At 41.4% G+C, this 23,468-nt stretch overlaps 1 protein-coding gene across 1 annotated transcript; it reads right to left on the bottom strand.

The window, feature by feature from the left end:
- Positions 1-5,184: 5,184 nt before the first annotated feature.
- LOC116803518 (1,5-anhydro-D-fructose reductase-like) lies at positions 5,185-6,663 on the bottom strand. The gene is made up of 5 exons (XM_032727191.1): positions 6,413-6,663; positions 6,185-6,352; positions 5,965-6,134; positions 5,563-5,905; positions 5,185-5,505 (listed from the first exon to the last, which is right to left on the bottom strand). The coding sequence occupies exons 1-5, from the start codon at positions 6,584-6,586 to the stop codon at positions 5,206-5,208; spliced, it is 1,155 nt and encodes a 384-aa protein (XP_032583082.1). The 5' UTR covers positions 6,587-6,663; the 3' UTR covers positions 5,185-5,205.
- Positions 6,664-23,468: the final 16,805 nt, after the last annotated feature.

Here is a 23,468-nt window from a genome sequence, read left to right as displayed (position 1 = left end):
GTTGATATTCAGAATAAAGATTCTAGTGACAGTTTGTTGTTGTTGAACCGCCCGTAAAACCGCACAAAAATGTCACGCCCACACTTTTGCATTCACACTAGCTGAGTAACGGTTATCTGATATCGGGAATCGGGGACTATCGACTATCTTGTTATTTTTGGGATCGCCAATTCACTTTAATATGGAACGATCACCACGTTAGGGTAGGGTGGGCAACAACAGAGCTCCAACATGTGGTCAGTGAAACTTCTCAATGAAGGGTATCAAGAAAAGATATAATTCCTTCACCAATTTTCCTATCCATTCTTTTTATTTCACCTTGATCTATCTAACCTTTCGCACGTTGTTTTTTATTTAAGATTTATAAGCTTTCAAGACCGTAACTTATAGATTAATTTTAACCCTACATTTTTACCGACCAAAAAGCGGAAACCACAAAATACGAATATACACCCGCGCAGTTCGTGTGGCATTGTCCAGTAATTGTTTAAAAATGTGTGGGCGTGACCGTTTTGGGCGTTTTGTAGGTGAAAGGATGGGATTTTTGGCATACCGATAAAAATTTGTTAAGAAAAACGAAGAAAAATCTAATCTAAACACTTCCTTCTGCCTGTTGCATACTTTTCAACGAATCTAGTATACTCTACGAGTAACGGGTATAATTACTCAGGGTAAAAGCCAATTTTTAAGAGCTTTTCTTAGAAATCCAAAAAAAATGTTTAAGATTTAGATCCACAAACAGCACAATACGGTTAATCGACTTATCACTAAATGCTTATATGTATTTTTGAAGTTTAAGATCAATTTAATTTTCATTCATAATTTTCATTATTTTCCCTTTCTTCTTTGTCTGCATTAGGAATGTATGGCAAGTTTGGTTCTGTAATCTGAGGCTCTTTAACTTCTGACTCTTCATTGTTATCTTTTAAGAGTTCAAAGGGGTAGAACATATGATCTTTTACCATTTCGTATTTGACTATTCGGCTTTTAGGTTATATACCACGTAGTAACCGAATATCCGCATCATCTAGCATAAAATCAAAAATATTCAAGTTTTCTTGAATATTCCGTTGTAACGGCAATAATCAACCAAGTCCTTTTGTAAAAAGCCTGGCCAGATCTCAACTTGAGCATATACTGGCTTAGAAGAGCTACACTGAATTATCCGTTGAATCTGTTCCATATTGAAGTTGAATAACCCAATACTTCGAATCATTCCTAGTTTAACAAGATTTTCCATTGCTCGCCAAGTATCTAAGTAGTCGATTTCACTTCATATATACAAAATAAATACCATTTTATTTTTCCCATAATTTGTATATAAACTTACACCGTTTGTAATTGATCTCCTGACATAAAGGTGGAGATCTCGCTCAGGTGTTCTCGGGGTAGTTGGAGGAGGAGGGTTGGCGAACTTAGCCGCATTGTGCATCTCCTCAGTGAGTGTCTTGATCGCCGCATCAATGTCACTTGGGGAGGAAAGAGGAGGATCCGGGTCCAGGGAGGATAGCATCCAGAAGGTAAATTTGGAGGAGTCGGTATGCTTCCCGGTGAGTCTTCTGGGCAGGTCTTTTTTTAGGACGGGGATATTGAGGAGCATTCTTATTGCACTGTGGTCGGATAGCAGCTTGTTGTAAGTGGTGCATGTGAGTCTGGTTTGTCCTATGGCTTTGGAGATGGCAAAATCCAAGAGGTCGGTAAGCAAGGCAGGGTTAGTAGGGAAGTGGGTCTTCTGCTCTGCACGAACCTGTGGAGCGTTCTGCCTTTGGGGTTGATGCAGCGGGACCCCCACCAAGAATATTTGGCGTTATAGTCACCGGCTGCTATAAAGCGAGGACCAAAGGACTCGAAAAGCTCTTGTAAGTGAGTCTCGCTGACTGAGTGTCTGGGGGGGAAGTATACCGCTCCAATGGTGATGTCCCCCTGAAGGCTGGAGATTCGAGCCAGGGCACACTGGGCCCATTCCTCCTGGAACGCAGGTAGCTCCGTGTACTGGATACCACTCCTGATGAGCATGGCTGCTCCTCCGCGCGCTCTGCCATACAAGGAGTACTATATGTCAATCGCTTCCGTTTTTATAAGGTATTCTACCTCGGCTCTGCTCCTCTGCAGGCCGTTAGCATTCCAAATGACTATGTTCAGGCTTATTTCCATGATTTGGCATTGAGGATGGAAGCAATAAGCTGCGTGATTTGGGAGAACATTTTTTCCATCATACTTTCAACCATTCCTTGAAAACGGGCAAAGATTTGTTCCAAGTTATTGGATTGCGGAGCTTCAGGTGGGGTTTGGCGGTTTTGGTTGGGATCGGATTGCTGTGGTACATGAGTAGCCTTGAGCGCTTCTTTATAGCTCATGTTGGAGATGTTTGGGATCCGGATGGTGCTGGGCTTGCTGGTGGGTGTGGCCGGTCTGGGTTTAGGGGCTTGCTGTGCCTTGGCCTTCTTGTAGGCAGGGCATCCTCTGTATGAAGCGGGCTGGTCAGCTTGGCAGTGAAGGCAGCATGCCTTCTCGTCCTCCTTCTTAGTGCAAGTCCTGGAGTCGTGTTGGCCACCACATTTCACGCATCGGTGCTCGAGGAAGTAGTAGCGCTGGGTATGTCCAAACCCTTGGCATCTAAAGCACTGAGGCACGTCGTTGAATTTGAGCGGAGGCTTGATGGTGACGACCGACCTGCACAGTCTCCTGATTTGGTAGACCTCCTTGTTGTTACTGGCGGGTTCAATGTTGGCGAAGAAGATCCCAAGTGGTTGTTTAGTTTTCCTCCCAATAGGATTGTGGTCTCTGACCTTATGCCCCAGTTTTTCCAGTTCTTCTTGGATTTCAGCTCGATCAGCGGTGTGATGTAAACTCTCTCATCCCTGGGTTGAAATGTGCGATGCCTTTTATTCTGGGCAACGAGTTGCTGACGTAGCGCAGTATAAGACTCCTTGTCGGGCATCATAACTCGGACGTTGTTATTTCTTTCACTTTTATATGAGAAGTCTTTGCTGGGGCCCACGAGAGTCGTAATCATCTTCAACATTGCAGATATGTTGGTCACGTCCGGGATGAAGATTGGGTGTGGCTTTAATGGCTTAGGTTTCTCCTTTTCCTTCTCCTGTAGAGGGGTCTTGGCTGGCAGATGGTCGAACACATCCTCGTCGTCGTCAGATGACAGAATTGCGAAGCTATTACCCGCTAGAGCAGCGGCTCTGCTTGTGCTCGGTCCGTCTATTGGATTCTTCCTTTTTACCTCTCCTGGCTCGGGTGATTCGTCGGAATCCAAAGAGTTATTTTTCTCATTTTTCTTTCGTTTGTTGCTAGTCGCAATATGCACTGTTTGCCAGTCCATAATAAAGGTTCAGCCTGTTTGGCGGAGCAATTTTAAACTATTGCGGCAGCGGCGCCACCTATGTCGATACTGGTTCTAGTTACCGGAACAAGTTCAGCCAAGACTCAAACCACTTGAAGAGCTTTTCGGGCTGTTGACTTAGCCGTCGACTGGTAACACTGATTGGTTGACCATGTGTATATGTTTTCACTTTTGCATATAAATAAGTTTCAATTTGCAGCTCAAAAACACATCACATAATCTTGCTATCAGTAATCACACGCACTCTAGGACTTGGCCTAATTGTCTGTACGTTTTTTAAGAATTCTGGTTAAACTTTTCACAGCGAAAAACACTCCGAAAATACACAACACGGTGCGCTCGTCCGTAGGCACGTCTGCACTCAACGAGTGTTCGATCGATACAACTTTTTTTTTCTTTGGTAAGGTAAATATTTTTATGGCATATCGGCCAGATCGTTTATATGGCAGCTATGAAAGTTGACCAAATCACTTGAAACTTTGTGAATCATCTTGGGGGAAGTAAAGAGTAACACAAACCAAATTTGGTGAAGATAGCTCATCATTTCAAATTTCTGCCAAAAAAAAAACGCATAAAAAAACACTGTGCCATATTGCCACGCCCACTCTAACGCTCTAAAACTGCCAAAAACTGCCACGCCCAAATTTTGAAAAATGTTTTAATATTTTTTTATAATTTTTTTAGTCTTGTAAATTTCTATCGATTTGCCAAAACAAAAGCCCTAAAGCCGCCGAACCGGTAATGTCCACACTTTTGAACAATTTTTAAATTTGTTCTCATTTTATTCCCCAATATCTATCGGTGTCCCAGAAGAAGAAATTTCGCGTTCGCAATCATACTAGCTGAGCAACGGGTATCTGATAGTCGGGGAACTCGACTATAGAGTTCTGTCTTTTAAGTTTTTAAATTTCTATCGATCAGGAACTAAAAAAGCTAGAAGGTTGACATTCAGAATAAAGATTCTAGTGACAGTTTGTTGACCCATGTAGCCACGCCCACTGAACCGCCCACAAACCGCACAAAAATGTCACGCCCACATCGACTATCGACTCTCTTGTTATTTTTGGGATCGCCAATTCACTTTAATTTGGAACGTGGTGATCATGGTAGGGTGGGCAACAACAGAGCTCCAACATGTGGTCAGTGAAACTACTCAATGAAGGGTATCAAGAAAAGATATAATTCCTTTACCAATTTTCCCATCCATTCTTTTTATTTCACTTTGATCTATCTAACCTTGCGCACGTCGTCTTTTTTTTTAGATTTATAAGCTTTCGAGAACGTAACTTATGGATTAATTTGAACCCCAAATTTTACCGACCAAAAAGCGGGAAACACAAAATACGACTACCCTTGAATACACACCCGCGCAGTTCGTGTGGCAATGTCCAGCAATTGTTTAAAAATGGGCGTGACCGTTTTGGGAGTTTTGTAGGTGAAAGGATGGGCGTGGCCACAGTGTTTTTGGCATACCGATAAAAATTGTTAAGAAAAACGAAGAAAAATCTAATCTAGACACTTCCTTCTGCCTGTTGCATACTTTTCAACGAATCTAGTATACCCTTTACTCTACGAGTAACGGGTATAATTACTCAGGGTAAAAGTCAATTTTTAAGAGCTTTTCTTAGAAATCCAAAAAAAAATGTTTAAGATTTAGATCCACAAACAGCAACAGTTACTCTACGAGTAACGGGTATAATTACTCAGGGTAAAAGCCAATTTTTAAGAGCTTTTCTTAGAAATCCATAAAAAAATGTTTAAGATTTAGATCCACAAACAGCACAATACGGTTAATCGACATATCACTACATGCTTATATGTATTTTTGAAGTTTAAAATCAATTTAATTTTCATTCATAATTTTCATTATTTTCCCTTTCTTCTTCGTCTGCATTAGGAATGTATGGCAATATTGGTTCTTTAATCTGAGGCTCTTTAACTTCTGACTCTTCATTGTTTTCTTTTAAGAGTTCAAAGGGGTAGAACATATGATCTTTTACCATTTCGTATTTTACTATTCGGTTTTTAGGTTTTATACCACGTAGTAACCGAATATCCGCATCATCTAGCATAAAATCAAAAATATTCAAGTTTTCTTTTATATGTATTGGGTTTGCAGCTTTTGGTATGGGAACTACTCCGTAGTCGATCTACAAAATCCGTATATTAATAATAATGATTAAAATTTATTGAAACGAAAATACTACCAAATATCGCAAGACAATTTGACTTGCAGAACGCTTGTACTTATTAACCAATCGTTTCATACCTTCTGAAAAGAAATAAACTGGGCAATGATTTTCTCTGCTTGGTTGACCAAGAGGTGAAAAGGCTGTCACAATAATTCCGTTGTAACGGCAATAATCAACCAATTCTTTTTGTAAAAAGCCTGGCCAGATCTCAACTTGATTAACTACTGGCTTAGAAGAGCTACACTGAATTATCCGTTGAATCTGTTCCATATTGAAGTTGGATAACCCAATACTTCGAACCATTCCTAGTTTAACAAGATTTTCCATTGCTCGCCAAGTATCTAAGTAGTCGATTTCACTTCATATATATAAAATAAATACCATTTTATTTTCCCCATAATTTGTATATATACTTACACCGTTTGTAATTGATCTCCTGACATGGGCCTCAGAATTTCATCGCACACGTGCTTGTAGCCCACAGGAAAATGGATTAGATATAAATCAATGTAACTAAATCCGAGCAACTCAAGTTGTTTTTCGCATATACGGCGAACGTCTCTTGGATCATGGTGGGTATTCCATAGCTATACAAATGTCTAGTAATAGTTTGTGCATCCAAATATGTACACGTTACCTTGGTTGTTAAAAATATATTCTCTCTGGAAATATTCCCCATTTTAATTTGAGTGCGAAGAGCTTCTCCGATCTCTTTCTCGTTCTCATAATAATATGCAGTATCGAAATGGCGAAAACCAGTCTCAATGGCGCAATGAACCGCTGCAGAGCATTGATATCCAAGAAGCTGTACAAATTTAGTTAGTTTTGTCATTAATCGGAAAGCAAAATAGTATTTAAATATTGCCTTGTATGTTCCAAATCCCAAAACAGGCATTTCGTGACCACTACTAAGCCTTACTTTTGGGGCCATTAGTAAGGCCTTTTCCCCACATGGTGTATTTTGGTTACCACCATGTATAACCGCAACTTGAGAATTATCTTCGACGATATCTCTGGTCAAAAAGTCCGCTGGGATCATTACTGAAGAATATTTACAAATTTGATATTTAAATATTTAAGGAAAGAGAATTTTTTGTTGAATGTTTATGCTCAGTATACTAGTTTTATATACAATTTAAATACAAATATATATAAATAAATGGAAAATTAATTTGAGGGGAATCGAAAAGTTTTCGTATTGACACAATGTTTTTAAGTTTGTGAAGTTCAGAAGGAACCTTTTGATATCAAAAGGGAAAATAAAACAGGAGGAAAAAGATAAATGCAAAGGACAAATACTTTCTCCAAGTTTCAGAAATCTGTCGCTGAATTGGACATGCTACGCGCCGGATTTTATGCGCCACAAAATCATCTCTACGACCGCAGCTAAAAAAAAAAAACTGTCACGCCCGCACGTTTGAAAAACGCTTCGATATTTTCCATATTTTAAAAATTTTAAATTTCTTTCCATTTGCCACCGTAACGTGAACAAACCGCCTAAAATTGCTACGCAGTTGCACTGCGTCTTTGAAATTTGAAATTTTTAATTTTTTTATTCGATTTTAAATTTATATCGATTTGTCACAAACCGCACAAGGATGCCACGACCCAAATTTTATAAAATGTTTTGATATTTTTTCATATTTTTATTAGTTATGTAAAGTTATGTGTCAGAACTATTTTTGTCTCGCCCACTCTAACGTCCTAAAACAGCAAAAAACTGCCACGCCGTTTTTGAAAAACTTTTCGATAGTTTTATTAGGATTGTAAATTTCTATAGATTTGTCAAAAAGCCTTTTGCCACGCCCACTCTAAGGCTGACTTCAGAGTGCGCGAGTTAACATGCCCCTCTTTCCGGCCACAGGGAAACAACACCGACCGAAAAACTGAGAGCCGAACAAAAATCAACGAAGATCGCCGATACGAACTCATACGAACACATTTGGAAGAAGCATACAACTTTTGTAATAAAGAAGGCATTATCATATCATACCCCAAACTGCTCAGTTGTTTTTTCCTCCCTCGGCCACAGGATTGTAACTGGCGCAGTTGGACTACGGACAAGGGACTAACAATGCCCCCTTATCGTTCTAATTCTAAAGAGCTGATGAACATGTGACGGCAGTGTTTGTGGGGATTTTAGTAGCGAGTGGTGAAATAAGAAATTAAATAAATCGTTATCGAAACATAATGACGTGCAAGTGCAAATAAAACAAAAGAAACAACAAAAAATTGCGAATGGTTGTTGTTAGTTCTGAGAACAAACGCTTTGCGCGGCAATAGACTGCCGTCCTTGCCGCTGTCCCTAGTAACTGTAGAACGATGCTTGAAATATTCTTTATTTGTAAACTTATTCGTGGCAAAGTTGAGTGTCACGACTTAGTTAGTCGGCTTAACTTCTCTTTTCCAAGTAGATTAACTAAATACTATATACTTATCTATAAGTATATATACTTATCTTATCTTAAATCATTGTATGACCCTTACAGAGTATTATTTTCTGACTATAATAGACTTTATCCTATTATCTGTAATCTTGTCTCTTTGCCGCTCTTAACCCTTTCGCGCCAACGTTGTTTTTGAGTAACTTCTATGTTTTCAGAGCTAACTGTAAGCATGCCTTTTGTTTTTGTCTTCTCATTCTTTATGATAACGATGCCTTTATTTGTCTACTCTAAATATGAAAAGCAAAAAACGCATTTAGAAAATATTTATTTAATTTTATTATTTTATTATTTATTTAATATTTTAATACTTATTGTTTCGATATTCGGTGGAACTTTTGAAATTAGTAATTTACTTTTTTAATACTTTAAAAAGAACCTAAAGTATAAACAAATAATTATTATCCAAGAGTTAACTAGACAGTGATATAGTCAAACTTAGTTAATAGTTTTTTTTTTTTTTTTGGGTGTATTTATTTAAAACTGTCCTTCGCGGACAATTATTAAATTTGACGACCAAACTTAACGGTAGACAATTAATGGATTAGATAATTTTTTACGAAAACTTTACAATAACTGTCGATATTGTATGTATGATGTATATCATCATGTATGTATATTATTTAATTTTAATGTGCGTGTCTAATCCCAGAGAGCTCCAAAGGGTGGGATCGGTGCAGCCTCCTGGTGCGTTGAATGGAGTCCAGCAGGTCTTGTGCAAGGTTGTTTGGGTGGTCTTGAAGCCTCTGCATATACTGCCTGCTGCTTTTGTTAATCTCATCCTTCACCCAGGGGAAGCTGAGGACCTCGTGGATAGTGGAATTATCGTGGAAAGGTTGAGCGTTGGTGACGGTGCGAAGCGTTTTGTTTTCAAAGGTCTGGATAATGTTGATGTTACATTTCGATGCAGTGCCTTACAGTTGAATGCCATACGTTCAGATTGGCCTTATGATCGCTTTGTAGATAAGGAGCTTAGTGGAAGTCGGTAGCTTAGATCGATCCCACCCTTTGGACCTCTCTGGGATTAGACACGCACATTAAAATTAAATAATATACATACATGATGATATACATCACACATACAATATCGACAGTTATTGTAAAGTTTTCGCAACTAATTATGTAATCAATTAATTCTCTACCGTTAAGTTTAGTCCTCAAATTTAATGATTGTCCGCGACGGACAGTTTTAAATAAATACACCCAAAAAAAAAAAAATAATTATTTTTAGAAAAATTTAGCAACAAATTTTAGTATGCTACGCCCATTAGTTTGGGCGGTAGCGAAAGTTGCTTGTGACCAACGTTGGGCAGTAGTGGTGTGTAAGCATTGTTTTTTTATAATTCACAGAATATGAAATATTTTTTTTTTATAACAATTTAAGCGTGGTATGACAAAAAACAGTTTTTATTGTTATTGCAGCACAGATGGACTTTGCATTTAAGGCATTTGGTCATCGGTGTTGCAGTTTTGCACAGTCTGCAACGTTCTCTTTCTCCAAAAACTACCCAATGCTCAACTTTATCATAACGTTGTGACACTGAAGGATTTGTCTGAAATTTGTACTTCTTTGATTGATGCGAAGAAACACTGCTTGGGGATTACAATGATACCACTGAGCTTTCTCTTTCTGCATTTGTTGGTCGACCTCTCCTTTTTTGAAATTAAGTAGCGTTAGTGGAATATAAAAGTTCACGGGAAATTTCCGGTTAACATTTTATAAGGGGAATATGTTTTTGGTTTTGTTTACCAAGTTCATTCGTTTCCTATATAGTAGCTAAGCATTTGTAACGTATGTTTCCTATTCCTATTCTCTTAAACGAAATCAGAAGGCTTACAGACGTAAACCAATTATTTAAATATAGTTTAAAACTTTTGTCTTTGGGAAGACTTTTTGCCAAATATAAGACTACATCAGAAGGTATTCCCAAGCCATAAGAAGGTCAAGTGCCTTCTCCAACATATAGCGTAAAATCAAAAACTAATCCAGATATTCCAGCCCGCGTAAACATTTTAAGACCCCATTTATGAGGTTTAGCTGGATTATATTGCCTAATCGTGGATCGACCTGCAAAAAAAAGCAATTAATAAAAATAAAGCCAATTTAAAAGAAAATTAAAAACGTACCTTTGAATGCAATTATTTGCTCATCGACACTTTGATGCTCTTCCTGAGGTAGTTTTCCAAAATTTTCTTTGAGAATTCGGAGCAAAGGGGCGGATATTTTAGAGTTCATCATAGTTGGAATCTCCTTTTTTTAATTGTTTGTTTGTCGTTGAAATGTAAGCATTGTTTTATTTTTTCAAATCGGCATTGAATCAGTTATTGTGGTAAGCTTTAAATCCTTTGACCATGCCATTCTGAGTTGCGGTAGTTTTAAAACACCCAAGTACAATAAAATGCCAATGTAGCGTTTGATTTCCTCATCAGTACATTTAAGTTGAATACCGTGCTCCTGCAAACTATATATATCAGTTTGCCTTGCCATTAAATGAATTAGCTGAGTATCAAAAAATGTGTAGAAGAACTCCACTGACGTCTTTATCTCCCCGACATCCGAAGTTTTGTCATCTTCACAAATACTCTCTGGAGCTACAAACGGCCATGCCCCTCTTTCCGGCCACAGGGAAACAACACCGACCGAAAAACTGAGAGCCGTACAAAAATCAACGAAGATCGCCGATACGAACTCAGACGAACACATTTGGAAGAAGCATACAACTTTTGTAATAAAGAAGGCAATAATGTAATGTAATATGAAGGCATTATCATATCATACCCCAAACTGCTCAGTTGTTTTTTTTTTTTTTTTTTTGTAAGCTTTCCTCCCTCGGCCACAGGATTGTAACTGGCGCAGTTGGACTACGGACAAGGGACTAACAATGCCCCCTTATCGTTCTAATTCTAAAGAGCTGATGAACATGTGACGGCAGTGTTTGTGGGGATTTTAGTAGCGAGTGGTGAAATAAGAAATTAAATAAATCGTTATCGAAACATAATGACGTGCAAGTGCAAATAAAACAAAAGAAACAACAAAAAATTGCGAATGGTTGTTGTAGTTCTATAGTTCTGAGAACAAACGCTTTGCGCGGCAATAGACTGCCGTCCTTGCCGCTGTCCCTAGTAACTGTAGAACGATGCTTGAAATATTCTTTATTTGTAAACTTATTCGTGGCAAAGTTGAGTGTCACGACTTAGTTAGTCGGCTTAACTTCTCTTTTCCAAGTAGATTAACTAAATACTATATACTTATCTATAAGTATATATACTTATCTTATCTTAAATCATTGTATGACCCTTACAGAGTATTATTTTCTGACTATAATAGACTTTATCCTATTATCTGTAATCGTGTCTCTTTGCCGCTCTTAACCCTTTCGCGCCAACGTTGTTTTTGAGTAACTTCTATGTTTTCAGAGCTAACTGTAAGCATGCCTTTTGTTTTTGTCTTCTCATTCTTTATGATAACGGTGCTTTTATTTGTCTACTCTAAATATGAAAAGCAAAAAACGCATTTAGAAAATATTTATTTAATTTTATTATTTTATTATTTATTTAATATTTTAATACTTATTGTTTCGATATTCGGTGGAACTTTTGAAATTAGTAATTTACTTTTTTAATACTTTAAAAAGAACCTAAAGTATAAACAAATAATTATTATCCAAGAGTTAACTAGACAGTGATATAGTCAAACTTAGTTAATAGTTTTTTTTTTTTTTTTGGGTGTATTTATTTAAAACTGTCCTTCGCGGACAATTATTAAATTTGACGACTAAACTTAACGGTAGACAATTAATGGATTAGATAATTTTTTACGAAAACTTTACAATAACTGTCGATATTGTATGTATGATGTATATCGTCATGTATGTATATTATTTAATTTTAATGTGCGTGTCTAATCCCAGAGAGCTCCAAAGGGTGGGATCGGTGCAGCCTCCTGGTGCGTTGAATGGAGTCCAGCAGGTCTTGTGCAAGGTTGTTTGGGTGGTCTTGAAGCCTCTGCATATACTGCCTGCTGCTTTTGTTAATCTCATCCTTCACCCAGGGGAAGCTGAGGACCTCGTGGATAGTGGAATTATCGTGGAAAGGTTGAGCGTTGGTGACGGTGCGAAGCGTTTTGTTTTCAAAGGTCTGGATAATGTTGATGTTACATTTCGATGCAGTGCCTTACAGTTGAATGCCATACGTTCAGATTGGCCTTATGATCGCTTTGTAGATAAGGAGCTTAGTGGAAGTCGGTAGCTTAGATCGATCCCACCCTTTGGACCTCTCTGGGATTAGACACGCACATTAAAATTAAATAATATACATACATGATGATATACATCACACATACAATATCGACAGTTATTGTAAAGTTTTCGCAACTAATTATGTAATCAATTAATTCTCTACCGTTAAGTTTAGTCCTCAAATTTAATGATTGTCCGCGACGGACAGTTTTAAATAAATACACCCAAAAAAAAAATAATTATTTTTAGAAAAATTTAGCAACAAATTTTAGTATGCTACGCCCATTAGTTTGGGCGGTAGCGAAAGTTGCTTGTGACCAACGTTGGGCAGTAGTGGTGTGTAAGCATTGTTTTTTTATAATTCACAGAATATGAAATATTTTTTTTTTATAACAATTTAAGCGTGGTATGACAAAAAACAGTTTTTATTGTTATTGCAGCACAGATGGACTTTGCATTTAAGGCATTTGGTCATCGGTGTTGCAGTTTTGCACAGTCTGCAACGTTCTCTTTCTCCAAAAACTACCCAATGCTCAACTTTATCATAACGTTGTGACACTGAAGGATTTGTCTGAAATTTGTACTTCTTTGATTGATGCGAAGAAACACTGCTTGGGGATTACAATGATACCACTGAGCTTTCTCTTTCTGCATTTGTTGGTCGACCTCTCCTTTTTTGAAATTAAGTAGCGTTAGTGGAATATAAAAGTTCACGGGAAATTTCCGGTTAACATTTTATAAGGGGAATATGTTTTTGGTTTTGTTTACCAAGTTCATTCGTTTCCTATATAGTAGCTAAGCATTTGTAACGTATGTTTCCTATTCCTATTCTCTTAAACGAAATCAGAAGGCTTACAGACGTAAACCAATTATTTAAATATAGTTTAAAACTTTTGTCTTTGGGAAGACTTTTTGCCAAATATAAGACTACATCAGAAGGTATTCCCAAGCCATAAGAAGGTCAAGTGCCTTCTCCAACATATAGCGTAAAATCAAAAACTAATCCAGATATTCCAGCCCGCGTAAACATTTTAAGAACCCATTTATGAGGTTTAGCTGGATTATATTGCCTAATCGTGGATCGACCTGCAAAAAAAAAAGCAATTAATAAAAATAAAGCCAATTTAAAAGAAAATTAAAAACGTACCTTTGAATGCAATTATTTGCTCATCGACACTTTGATGCTCTTCCTGAGGTAGTTTTCCAAAATTTTCTTTGAGAATTCGGAGCAAAGGGGCGGATATTTTAGAGTTCATCATAGTTGGAATCTCCTTTTTTTAATTGTTTGTTTGTCGTTGAAATGTAAGCATTGTTTTATTTTTTCAAATCGGCATTGAATCAGTTATTGTGGTAAGCTTTAAATCCTTTGACCATGCCATTCTGAGTTGCGGTAGTTTTAAAACACCCAAGTACAATAAAATGCCAATGTAGCGTTTGATTTCCTCATCAGTACATTTAAGTTGAATACCGTGCTCCTGCAAACTATATATATCAGTTTGCCTTGCCATTAAATGAATTAGCTGAGTATCAAAAAATGTGTAGAAGAACTCCACTGACGTCTTTATCTCCCCGACATCCGAAGTTTTGTCATCTTCACAAATACTCTCTGGAGCTACAAACGGCCATGTTCTACACATTAGCGTCTTTGGATCAATTTTCTCCAAGCAACTGAGTCATGTTCACATCCTTCAATCACTGTATCACAGAAGGTCAATCTCGATACTTTCTCCCCTTTCAAGAATTCCTTCTAAATTCTTCTCCAGTACCGTATAAATGTCTCTTATCTCATCACCACTTTCTTCGTCACTAGAAACATCCCAATCGAAGTTTAAAGCCCGTTCAATTTCTCCGTTAGACATTCCGTTCACTTTCGGTCTCATATCTAAGCCATGTTTAAAAAAAATTATGGAGAAGGCGATGAGTCAAACGAATCAGATGATGGAGAAGGTTATGAGTCAAATGAATCAGATGATTCAACCGTCTGCAAGTCCCTATGCAAACAGCACTGGACATCACCATCTGGAACGCCAACGGCCTGATCAACAACAGGCCCGAGGTCGAGCTTTATTGCAAGACCAACCAAGCAGATATTCTCCTCATATCCGAAACCCATTTTTCAGACAGGTCCTACTTCACCTTAAGGGGGTATGACCTCGTGTCAAATGGTTCAGAGAGAACCTTGGAGCAGAATGAGTTGCTGCCTCCTGAATTTTCGAGGTGAGTTTCGCAACGGCCGCATCGATAAGTTCAGGGGTATCCAATGGTGGGTTAGTGACTGTCGTGTTGTTCACCCAGTGGTGGTATTTGCTGATGTCGGACGTTTTGAAGATTAACTTTTTACCCGCGGATCTCAACATGGCTGAGGCGTAGACCGAAACGGCAATGGCACTATGGTCCGAGAGAAGGTCTTCCACCTCCCTGGTCTGGATTATTGCCGGGTCCAGGCCGCCAGAGATCGCAAAGTCCAAGATGTCTGGAGTGATCTGTTCGAAAATGTTCTGTTCGAAAGTGTTCTGTTTAAACATGTTCTGTTCGAACATGTTCTATTCGAACATGTTCTGTTCAAACATGTTCTGTTCGAACATGTTCTGTTCGAACATGTTCTGTTCAAACATGTTCTGTTAAAACATGTTCTGTTCGAAAATGTTCTGTTCGAACATGTTCTGTTCTATTCGAACATGTTCTGTACTGTTCTATTCTATTTGAACAGGCTATGTTATGTTTTGTTCGAACAGAACCACAATTTATACACTCCAGCTCCTTCTGCGCCGTAGGATTACAGTAGAAGAGCCGCATAAACATCACGCTCCTGTACAATGTATGAACTGCCAAAAATACAGCCATACAAGATCGTATTGCACACTTCGCCCAGTGTGTGTAGTCTGTCGAGATATTCACGTCTCCACACACTGACAAGCTAATTAAGAAAATGGCAGCGCGAAAAGTGCGGAACTTTTGGGGGTAATCACACAGAAAACTAAAGAGGCTGCCCAATCTACAAAGAGCTGAAAACCCGTCTCCACAATAGAATCAACACGACACGGATACGCCAAAGAACAGCTACGCTGCCACCATCAAAAATGAAACCAGAAGTATTTTTGTCGAAACCAACAAGTATAGCTCCCTGGCCTATACCAAGCACTAACAATATAAGTTTTGCAGAAAATTCCCAAACCTTACATGAAGAACACACAACAAAACTATAGGTCATATGAGCAGCAAGTAACGAAAACTGAAGCTATGATGCAAGCCATACCACAACTACAACTACCTACCAACTTATGGAAAAATATCATAGCTAGCTTTCCTCAACCACCTATCGAAAGAACCTACCAACCCAGCCAAGAAAATTTTAGGGACGTTTAATCACAGAACAGTGGGAAAAATAAAACAACTGCTTAGAAAAATTTGTAATAACTGAGATTTTTAAACTTATTGTTAGTTCTTATTCAAGAGGATTAAATAAATTTAAGCAAAGTTAAAAAAAAATTAAGTGGTCTGCTAATAAAGGGTATAGGATGACCATTTTGTAAAAGTACCGCCCAAAGGCTAAATTACTGGCATCTGTGGTTAAAGTAATTTTTAAATCTGGTAGTTGGAGAATTGATTTTCTTATTAAGAAAGCTTAAAGTTTTTTGAATGCCTCAATGTGCAATGTCCTTGAGCATTTTTTTCCATTTGGTCATTGCTTTTGCTATGTCTGCATAATATGTGATACATTTACGATAAAATCCTGTTAATCCAAGGAAAGCTTTGATTCTTTTTACCTTTTTATACCCGTTACTCGAAAAGTTAAAGGGTATACTAGATTAGATGAAAAGTTTGGAACAGGAAGGGGTGTGGTATGCGTACATATAGAAAGTACAATGTACTCTATATACTTGCATAAATCACTAACATAATTACATACGCATTGGCAGTGCTAGCATAAACAATAATGTTCCGACCACTTATGGAGCACACTGCATAAGTGCATGGTCAGCATTTCCACGCTAACCAAATCCCGCTATGTACATAATGTGCGCACATAGCATTCTCTCTCAACGCATCTGTGCCGTCTTCACCAGGCAGCGAAGGCTCACTTCATAGCCTAAGAGGAATATTGTATTAGCTTTAAGAATTAGTCGAGTTTTACAACGGAAAGGAACTTCACTTAAAAATAAACGGAGCTATGCTCCAGAAAAACAATTAGAGGATTTTATTCATAACATGGCGACCGTGACAGGACCAGGACCTAAGGCCTAAGGACATAGGGCCTAAGGACTACAATCCCAATCAACAGGAAATTTGTATTGGACTGGACTAAACTAAACTAAAATCTCAGTGAGTAGAGTAAGGCAAAGGGAAACAAGCGCGGCGGTGTGAGGCAAAAGGTAAAAACGAGAATAGCTAACCTATTATATTCTCAAACGCCTCCACCAGCAACTGCTCGCAGACTACAAGCAGAACTTGACTTCCTACAAAAAGAATTAACAAATGCGCCAATAAAAACCCAAAGCCAAACTCTCTCATTCATCAAAACCACTAATAATACAAAAATTAAAACTGTAACACCACCACCCAGAGCCAGCATACAAGCCTACAAAGAACAATGCCCGTTGGTTATAATCCAACATTTTCTTTTAAACACAGAATTAATAAACATAAAATTCAAAAATAATAATACAAATATTAATACAATTTTTAACGTAAATGTCGATAGTGACAAACAGAATATATAAAGAAGAAATTTATGAAAATACTGAAGAGACCATAAAACCCAATATGGGCTTAGTTAATAAAAAAAACAGTGGATTCCACTGCAAATGTCATAAACAAAGTAAAAATAGAGTCAAACAATATAACCTATATAACAATAATCTTATTAGCAATTTTTATACTAATAATAATAGATGCACTCATAAACGTGTATAAATTGCACAATAAATGCCTAAAGAAACGATATAATAGCAGGTACGATGGCCTAGAAACAATTTATTTTTTAAATAATGAGGTCATTAATAAAAGAACAATAATATTAATATCGAAAATTTTTTTTAAAATACTTAAAAATGTTTCAAATAAATTGCATTGGCACTTAAATGAAATAAAAGAAAAATTTGATAAGACATATATTTATATTTATTTATTATATTTGAAGTGGAGTGGGCGGAAAAATCCTGGGGTGGTGGTGGCTGCAGCTGCTGCTGATTTTTTTCCCTGAAAGGAAACACTCGGGATCGACTTCACGAAAATTCCGTTCTTTATTCGCGCACTTGTAACTTAAGACTACCTTAACATTAACAGTAGAAATACCGCGGGACCGCGGAGTGGTGAATACATTGCGGGAAGGGAGGAGAGCGAGAGAAGAGAAGGAGAGCGCGAGCAGCGGTGCTTGCGAGCCGTGGAGAAGCTTCGAGTACAAGCATTGGCCGCTTACACTGCCGCTCGACTGTTTGCGCCCTTCTGGCGTGAACATTCTCCCCCCCCCTTGCGTAGGCAAAGGTATCCCTGGCCGGCTAGACATCAGAATCGGCCTCTTCAGTCCGTGCACGCTCCAGAAACGGTCCATCCGAACACCGTGTTCTGCGCGACGGGCAAGCCATCATCAATTTTTAGGAACCCCGGTTGGATCAAGTTGGCATATACATCTGATCCCAACACGAGGGAGATGGAGGCCGGCCGGTGGAAGCGCTCGTCCGCGAGACGAACACCGTCAAACTTGGCCCTGGCGGCGTCGCTCAGAGCTTGGATGGGTGTCCGGATCCTTAGGCTGGGTTCGACCTTCAGGACGACGTTGAGTCGGAAGGTGCTTGTTCGGGACCGGAGTGTCACCGAGCAGACCTCGTTGCCTCCCAGCCGGGCGATGGGCAGCCGGAACGCAGCCGCCAACGACCGGTCGATGCTGCTCACCGGCATGCATGGGTCGATCATGGCCCCGGTCTCGAAGGTCTTCGAGCCCGTGTCCAGCACGACGATGGCTGTAGGCAGAATGGGAACAGCCTTCTGCGGCCCCGTTGCCACCGCCGGAGACGCGACGGAGACCTTCGGACGCCGTTGATTGTTGGCGACTGGGGCTGGTGGCGGAATGCGGGAAATCCGGACCGGACGAGGTGCAGCGGGATGGCGCTCTCTGCGCGTCGGAGCTGGTAGCGCTGCTGGGGACGGAGCGGGACGGACCTCGTGCATGTGGAGTAGAGTGTGGTGGTCTCCTCCACACTTCTTGCATCCCTCTTGGCTTCGGCAGTCTCCTCCTGAGTGCTGATGGGCGAGGCAGTTCGAGCAGTACTTATTAATAAGTACTGCCCGAAGGCGCTTTTCAGTGCTCAGTTTGTGGAACCTCTTGCACTTCCGAAGAGGATGGATTCCAGAGCAGACTCGGCAGCGGTAGGATTTGATACCTCGAGTACGTCTGCTTTCCAACGACTGGGTGGCACGAGGTCGAGGAGCCATTATTGGAGGAAATGAGTAAGTCTGCCAATAAAAGAAATGAAGAAGCTTAGTATGAGCCGACTACTCTTTTGGCCCCGGAATGGGGGAAGTGCCCTAATCCCTAGGAACGGAGGACTCTTTGTACTCCATCGGTAGCAGAATAACTTTATGGACAGGGCGTTTTATGGTGCCGCGAGACGTACGGATCTCGACGACTCGAATGCGATCGTCGGCTCCTGGAAAGGCAGAAACGATTCTGCCGAGCCGCCATTCGTGCGGTGGTAGATTGTCCTCCTTGACAACTACCATATCGTCGGCTTGGAGATTCCTGGTCGGAAATTGCCATTTGCTTCGTTTATGGAGTTCCTTAAGATACTCCTCTTTCCACCGTGCACTAAACTGCTGATGTTGTGCCTTGAGGTGTTGCCATCGATTTATTATCGACTTGGCTTGGCCTGGTGTGAGGGCCAGCAAATCTGAGGGATCTTCGGACATAGGGGAGAGGGGTCTAGAGTTGAGGCAGGCCTCAATCTTAGCGAGAAGTGTCGCCAGCTCCTCAAATGTATATTTGCGGGCTGACGTCGATTTAAGGAACAGGGTTTTGAAGCTTTTCACCCCTGCTTCCCACAAACCCCCCATATGTGGAGCCCCTGGTGGGATGAATCGCCATACGAGTCCCTGATTGGCTATATGCATCAGTCACGGACTCTTTGATGGCTTGGAGAAAGTCCCTGGAAATCGAAGTTGCCGCCCCCACAAAGGTCTTACCATTATCCGAATGGACCCGTTGAGGACAACCGCGCCTCGCTACGAAACGAGCAAAAGCCGCTAGAAATTTCTCGGTTGTTAGATCGGAAGTGGGTTCCAAATGGATAGCCTTCGTGGAAAAGCACACAAACACACAAACATATCCCTTCGTTATGAGACACGCTCTCCCTGTATAGTTTTTTATTTCGAAAGGGCCGGCATAGTCGATACCCGTGTAGGTGAACGCCCTAGAGAAGGAGACTCTATCTGTCGGGAAATCGCCCATCAGCTGTGTTTGGAGTCTCTTCTTGTAAATCATGCAAATCTTACAAGGATTGACCACAGCTTTCACCAGATTCTTGATTTTAGGAATCCAATACTTCGATCGGATCAGGCGTACGAACAATTGACTACCGCCATGAAGAGTAATCTGGTGAGTAAATTGGACGACAAGGCGCGACAGTCTACAGTTATAGGGGAGAATAATCGGATGACGTTCATCATATTGCAGCGTTTTGGAGGCAGTGAGACGGCCGCACGCCCGTAACAGGCCGTGTTGGTCAATGAACGGGAACAAATTCACCAACGGACTTGACACTGGAAGAGGCCTTTTCTCGGTCAGATGCTGAAGCTCTTGGCCATATGCTCTGCGCTGCGCAATGGAGGTCAGAGTTCGTTCTGCCCCTCGGATCTCTTCACTTGTAGGGCGTGAGTTGGGCAAGAACGAACCTTTGCGGCAGCGTTTAAGGAAGCGTTGAACATAGACCAGAACTCGCAGGGCCTTGTCCAATTTGGCGAAACGTTCGAGAAAGTCGATGGACGGGGCCTTGACAAAATGCACTTTGACCGCGCGCTGCTCTAGCTCGGTCACTGGAAGAGTGTCACTTTGTGCTGGCCATAGCTCTCGTGGCCCTTGCAGCCACTCTGGTCCGTGCCACCAGAGATGGTTTTCTGCCAATTCATGTAGGGATACGCCTCGACTGGCTAGATCCGCGGAGTTTTGTTCTGAGCGAACGTGTGCCCAACAGTCGACTGGCGTCGCCTGCGTGATCTTGGCAACTCTGTTGGCCACAAATGTGGTCCAGTTGCACGCAGGCTTTCGTAGCCAGGCTAAGACGATTGTGGAATCTGTCCAGCAGCGGATATTTGAACTGGCGGAGGGCATGTGCGGGAGGATTGCTGTCACCATTTCGGTTAACAGCACGGCACCACAGAGCTCGAGCCGAGGAAGGGAGACGGTTTTTACCGGGGCCACTCGTGTTTTGGCTGTAAGCAGGCGAGTCAGGATCTTTTGCCCCATCTCGACGCGGATGTATATCGCCGCTCCATAGGCTCTCTGAGACGCGTCACAGAAACCGTGGTGCTCTATGATTACCTCAGGCTGGTACCAGATCCATCTCGGAACGCGGATCTGGTTGAGGTCGGAATACTCGGCTAAAAACGATTGCCACCGCTGACACATTTCAGTGGGAAGCTTATCGTCCCAGCCTAAGTTTTGCAACCAAATCTCCTGCATGAACATTTTCGAACGGATTATGAACGGCGCGAGCCACCCGGCAGGATCGAACAACCTAGCGATTTGGGACAAAACTTCTCGCTTTGTATAGGAGGGTTCCACAACTATGTCTGGAGGAACGAAATAGAATTCGTCGGACTTTGCCCTCCAGCGAATACCGAGCGTCTTGGCCGTGCTTTCGGCATCGATGTCGAGGAACTCGCTATGAAGGAGGTGTTCGGCCGGGACGTCTTTAAGGACGCTTTTGTTGTTCGAGGTCCACTTTCTTAGCGGAAACCCGGAGGCACTTAGGGCTGCTTGCAACTCTCGAATTGAACTTTGGGCTTCGATTACGGAATTCGCCCCTGCCAGAACGTCGTCGACGTACATGTGCTGCTGGATGATGCGGCTGGCATTTGGAAATGGCACTTGGATATCCTCTGCCAGCTGTTGCAAGACGCGAATGGCGAGGAATGGGGCGCAGTTGACCCCGAAGGTAACTGTTTTTAATTCGAAGTCTCGGATATCTCCTTCCTTGTTTCGGAACAGAATTCTTTGAAACGGGGTATGTTTCGGATCGACCCAGATCTGACGATACATTTTCGTAATGTCTGCACTGAAGACGTATTGAAAATAACGCCATTTCAGGACCTGGATCGTTAGATCGGATTGTAGGACTGGACCAGCATGAAGAATATCATTTAAGCTGGTCCCATTTGCCGACGGACTTGAAGCGTTGAATACAACGCGAAGCTTTGTAGTGGTGCTTTCGGGCTTAACTACCGCGTGATGAGGAAGATGATACGAGGGAGAATTGTGAGTCGGCGGAACTTCTTTCATATGACCCAGATCCAGGTACTCCTGGATCACGCTGTCATATTGCTCTTTTAATGGAAAGTCTCTATTTAAACGATTTTCGTTTCTAAGAAACTGAGCTAGCGCAATGGACCTTGAATATCCTAAATCGGATCCGGTATTCTCGGGATCCCGGAACGGGAGCGTCACCACGTATCTCCCGCTTGCGTCTTTTGTCGTTGTTTGGAGGAAGTTCCTTTCACAATAGGAGTCCGACTCTTTTACCATCTTTACTGGTAGATCCTCCACCTCCCAGAACTTGCTGAGAAGCGTGTCGAGCGTATCAGGGTCGCCTATTTCGTGCACCTGGGTCGTGAAGGATGCGACCCGTTTCGGCTTGCCCTTGGAAATCAGCCCCGTTAGCACCCACCCGAAAATAGTTTCTTGGCCCAGGAGCGAGCCGCAAATATTTTGTCGGGTGCCATCCATCATTATGGATGGTAGAATGTCAGCCCCGATCAATACCTCAATTTGAGAGCTCTCAAAAAATGTAGGATCTGCCCAGCGGAGTGCGGGCAGGTCCTTCAAAGAATTCCGAGGGATCGGATAGGAGGGCAGTTTGCCTGAGAGCTCCGGAAGGACGTACGCTTCAGTGTCTAACTGTAGACCTGGCTTAGTAGGGGAGCGAATCCCGAAGTGACACAGCTTCGAGGATTTCGCGGAGACTGAATGATTTAACCCGGAGACTTGGGTCTGGGTGTTGCGGAATGGCAACTTGATGAGGTTGAACAGGCGTTCTGAAACGAACGTCGCCTCGGATCCCGAGTCGATTAAGGCTCGGGCTCGGTAGTTCTTCCCCAAATGGCACACGTCAATCATCGCTGTGCTCAGTAGGACGGCTGAAGTGCCGGACGCGAAAAAAGTTTGCACCGGTGAGGTGCTTGCCGATGCATTTCTGCTAGAGGGTCTCGGAAGTTGCTGTGTAGGGGGCGAGGTTGAGGAACTCGCATTTTCGGAATTTGGGGGGCTGCGATGCAGCAGCGTATGGTGCCTGCCCTTACATGTAAAGCAGCTGTGCGTGCTTGTGCAGTCACGTAGCTGATGACCTCTGGCAAAACAATTCAGACATAGCTGCTTCTTTTTGATATACCCGGAGCGCGAGTCAACAGACATTTGAAGAAAACGCGGGCACAATCTTACCGGATGGTTCTCCTTAGAACATAAGTCACACCCTTTCTGTTTGGTGCTGACCTTTGTCTCGAAGGATTGAAGCCTTTTTGGAACTGCCTGAGTCGGTTTCATATCTTCGATGGCTTCCAATGTCCGATACCCTTCGCTCAGGAAGGCATTCATTTCTTCCCAAGCTGGGATCTCGGATTTGGCAGTTAGCGACTGTTCCCATAAGGGCAGTTTGCTCGCGCAAAGGAAAACCAAGATACAATCCCAGTTCTCTGTGGATACCTGGGAATGCTCTAGTGCTATTAAACACCCCTGAATCGTGGATTGTAGCTCTTTTAGAGCATGACCAGATTCTTGTGAAATTGAGCTCAAGTTAAAAAGAAGCTTGAGCTAGCTGTTGACTAAAAGTCGCTTATTTTGGAACCGATCTCGAAGCGCCTCCCAAGCCGAAGCAAAACCATCATTCGTGAGAGGAGATTTCGCCACGATGGCTTTTGCTTCGCCACTTGTTTTGGTAAGGAGGTGGAATAGCTTCTCGACCGCAGTCAACCTGGGGTTGTTTACGTAAATTGCCATGAATAGGTCCCGGAAAGTGGGCTATCGGAGGTAGTC

This window comes from Drosophila sechellia, unplaced genomic scaffold (assembly GCF_004382195.2).
Source record: "Drosophila sechellia strain sech25 unplaced genomic scaffold, ASM438219v1 Y_44, whole genome shotgun sequence".
Classification (NCBI taxonomy): domain Eukaryota; kingdom Metazoa; phylum Arthropoda; class Insecta; order Diptera; family Drosophilidae; genus Drosophila; species Drosophila sechellia.
The sequence above is the reverse complement of the archived record's forward strand: the minus strand, read 5'-3'. Positions and strand labels throughout refer to the sequence as shown.

Excerpts from the sequence above, each read along its gene's own strand:
- LOC116803518 (XM_032727191.1), bottom strand. The coding sequence starts at position 6,586 with ATGATCCCAGCGGACTTTTTGACCAGAGATATCGTCGAAGATAATTCT. Across the intron at positions 5,906-5,964 it reads GGAGATCAATTACAAACGGT|TGAAATCGACTACTTAGATA; the intron begins GTAAGTATATAT and ends ATATATATGAAG. Across the intron at positions 5,506-5,562 it reads AAATTGTCTTGCGATATTTG|ATCGACTACGGAGTAGTTCC; the intron begins GTAGTATTTTCG and ends CGGATTTTGTAG.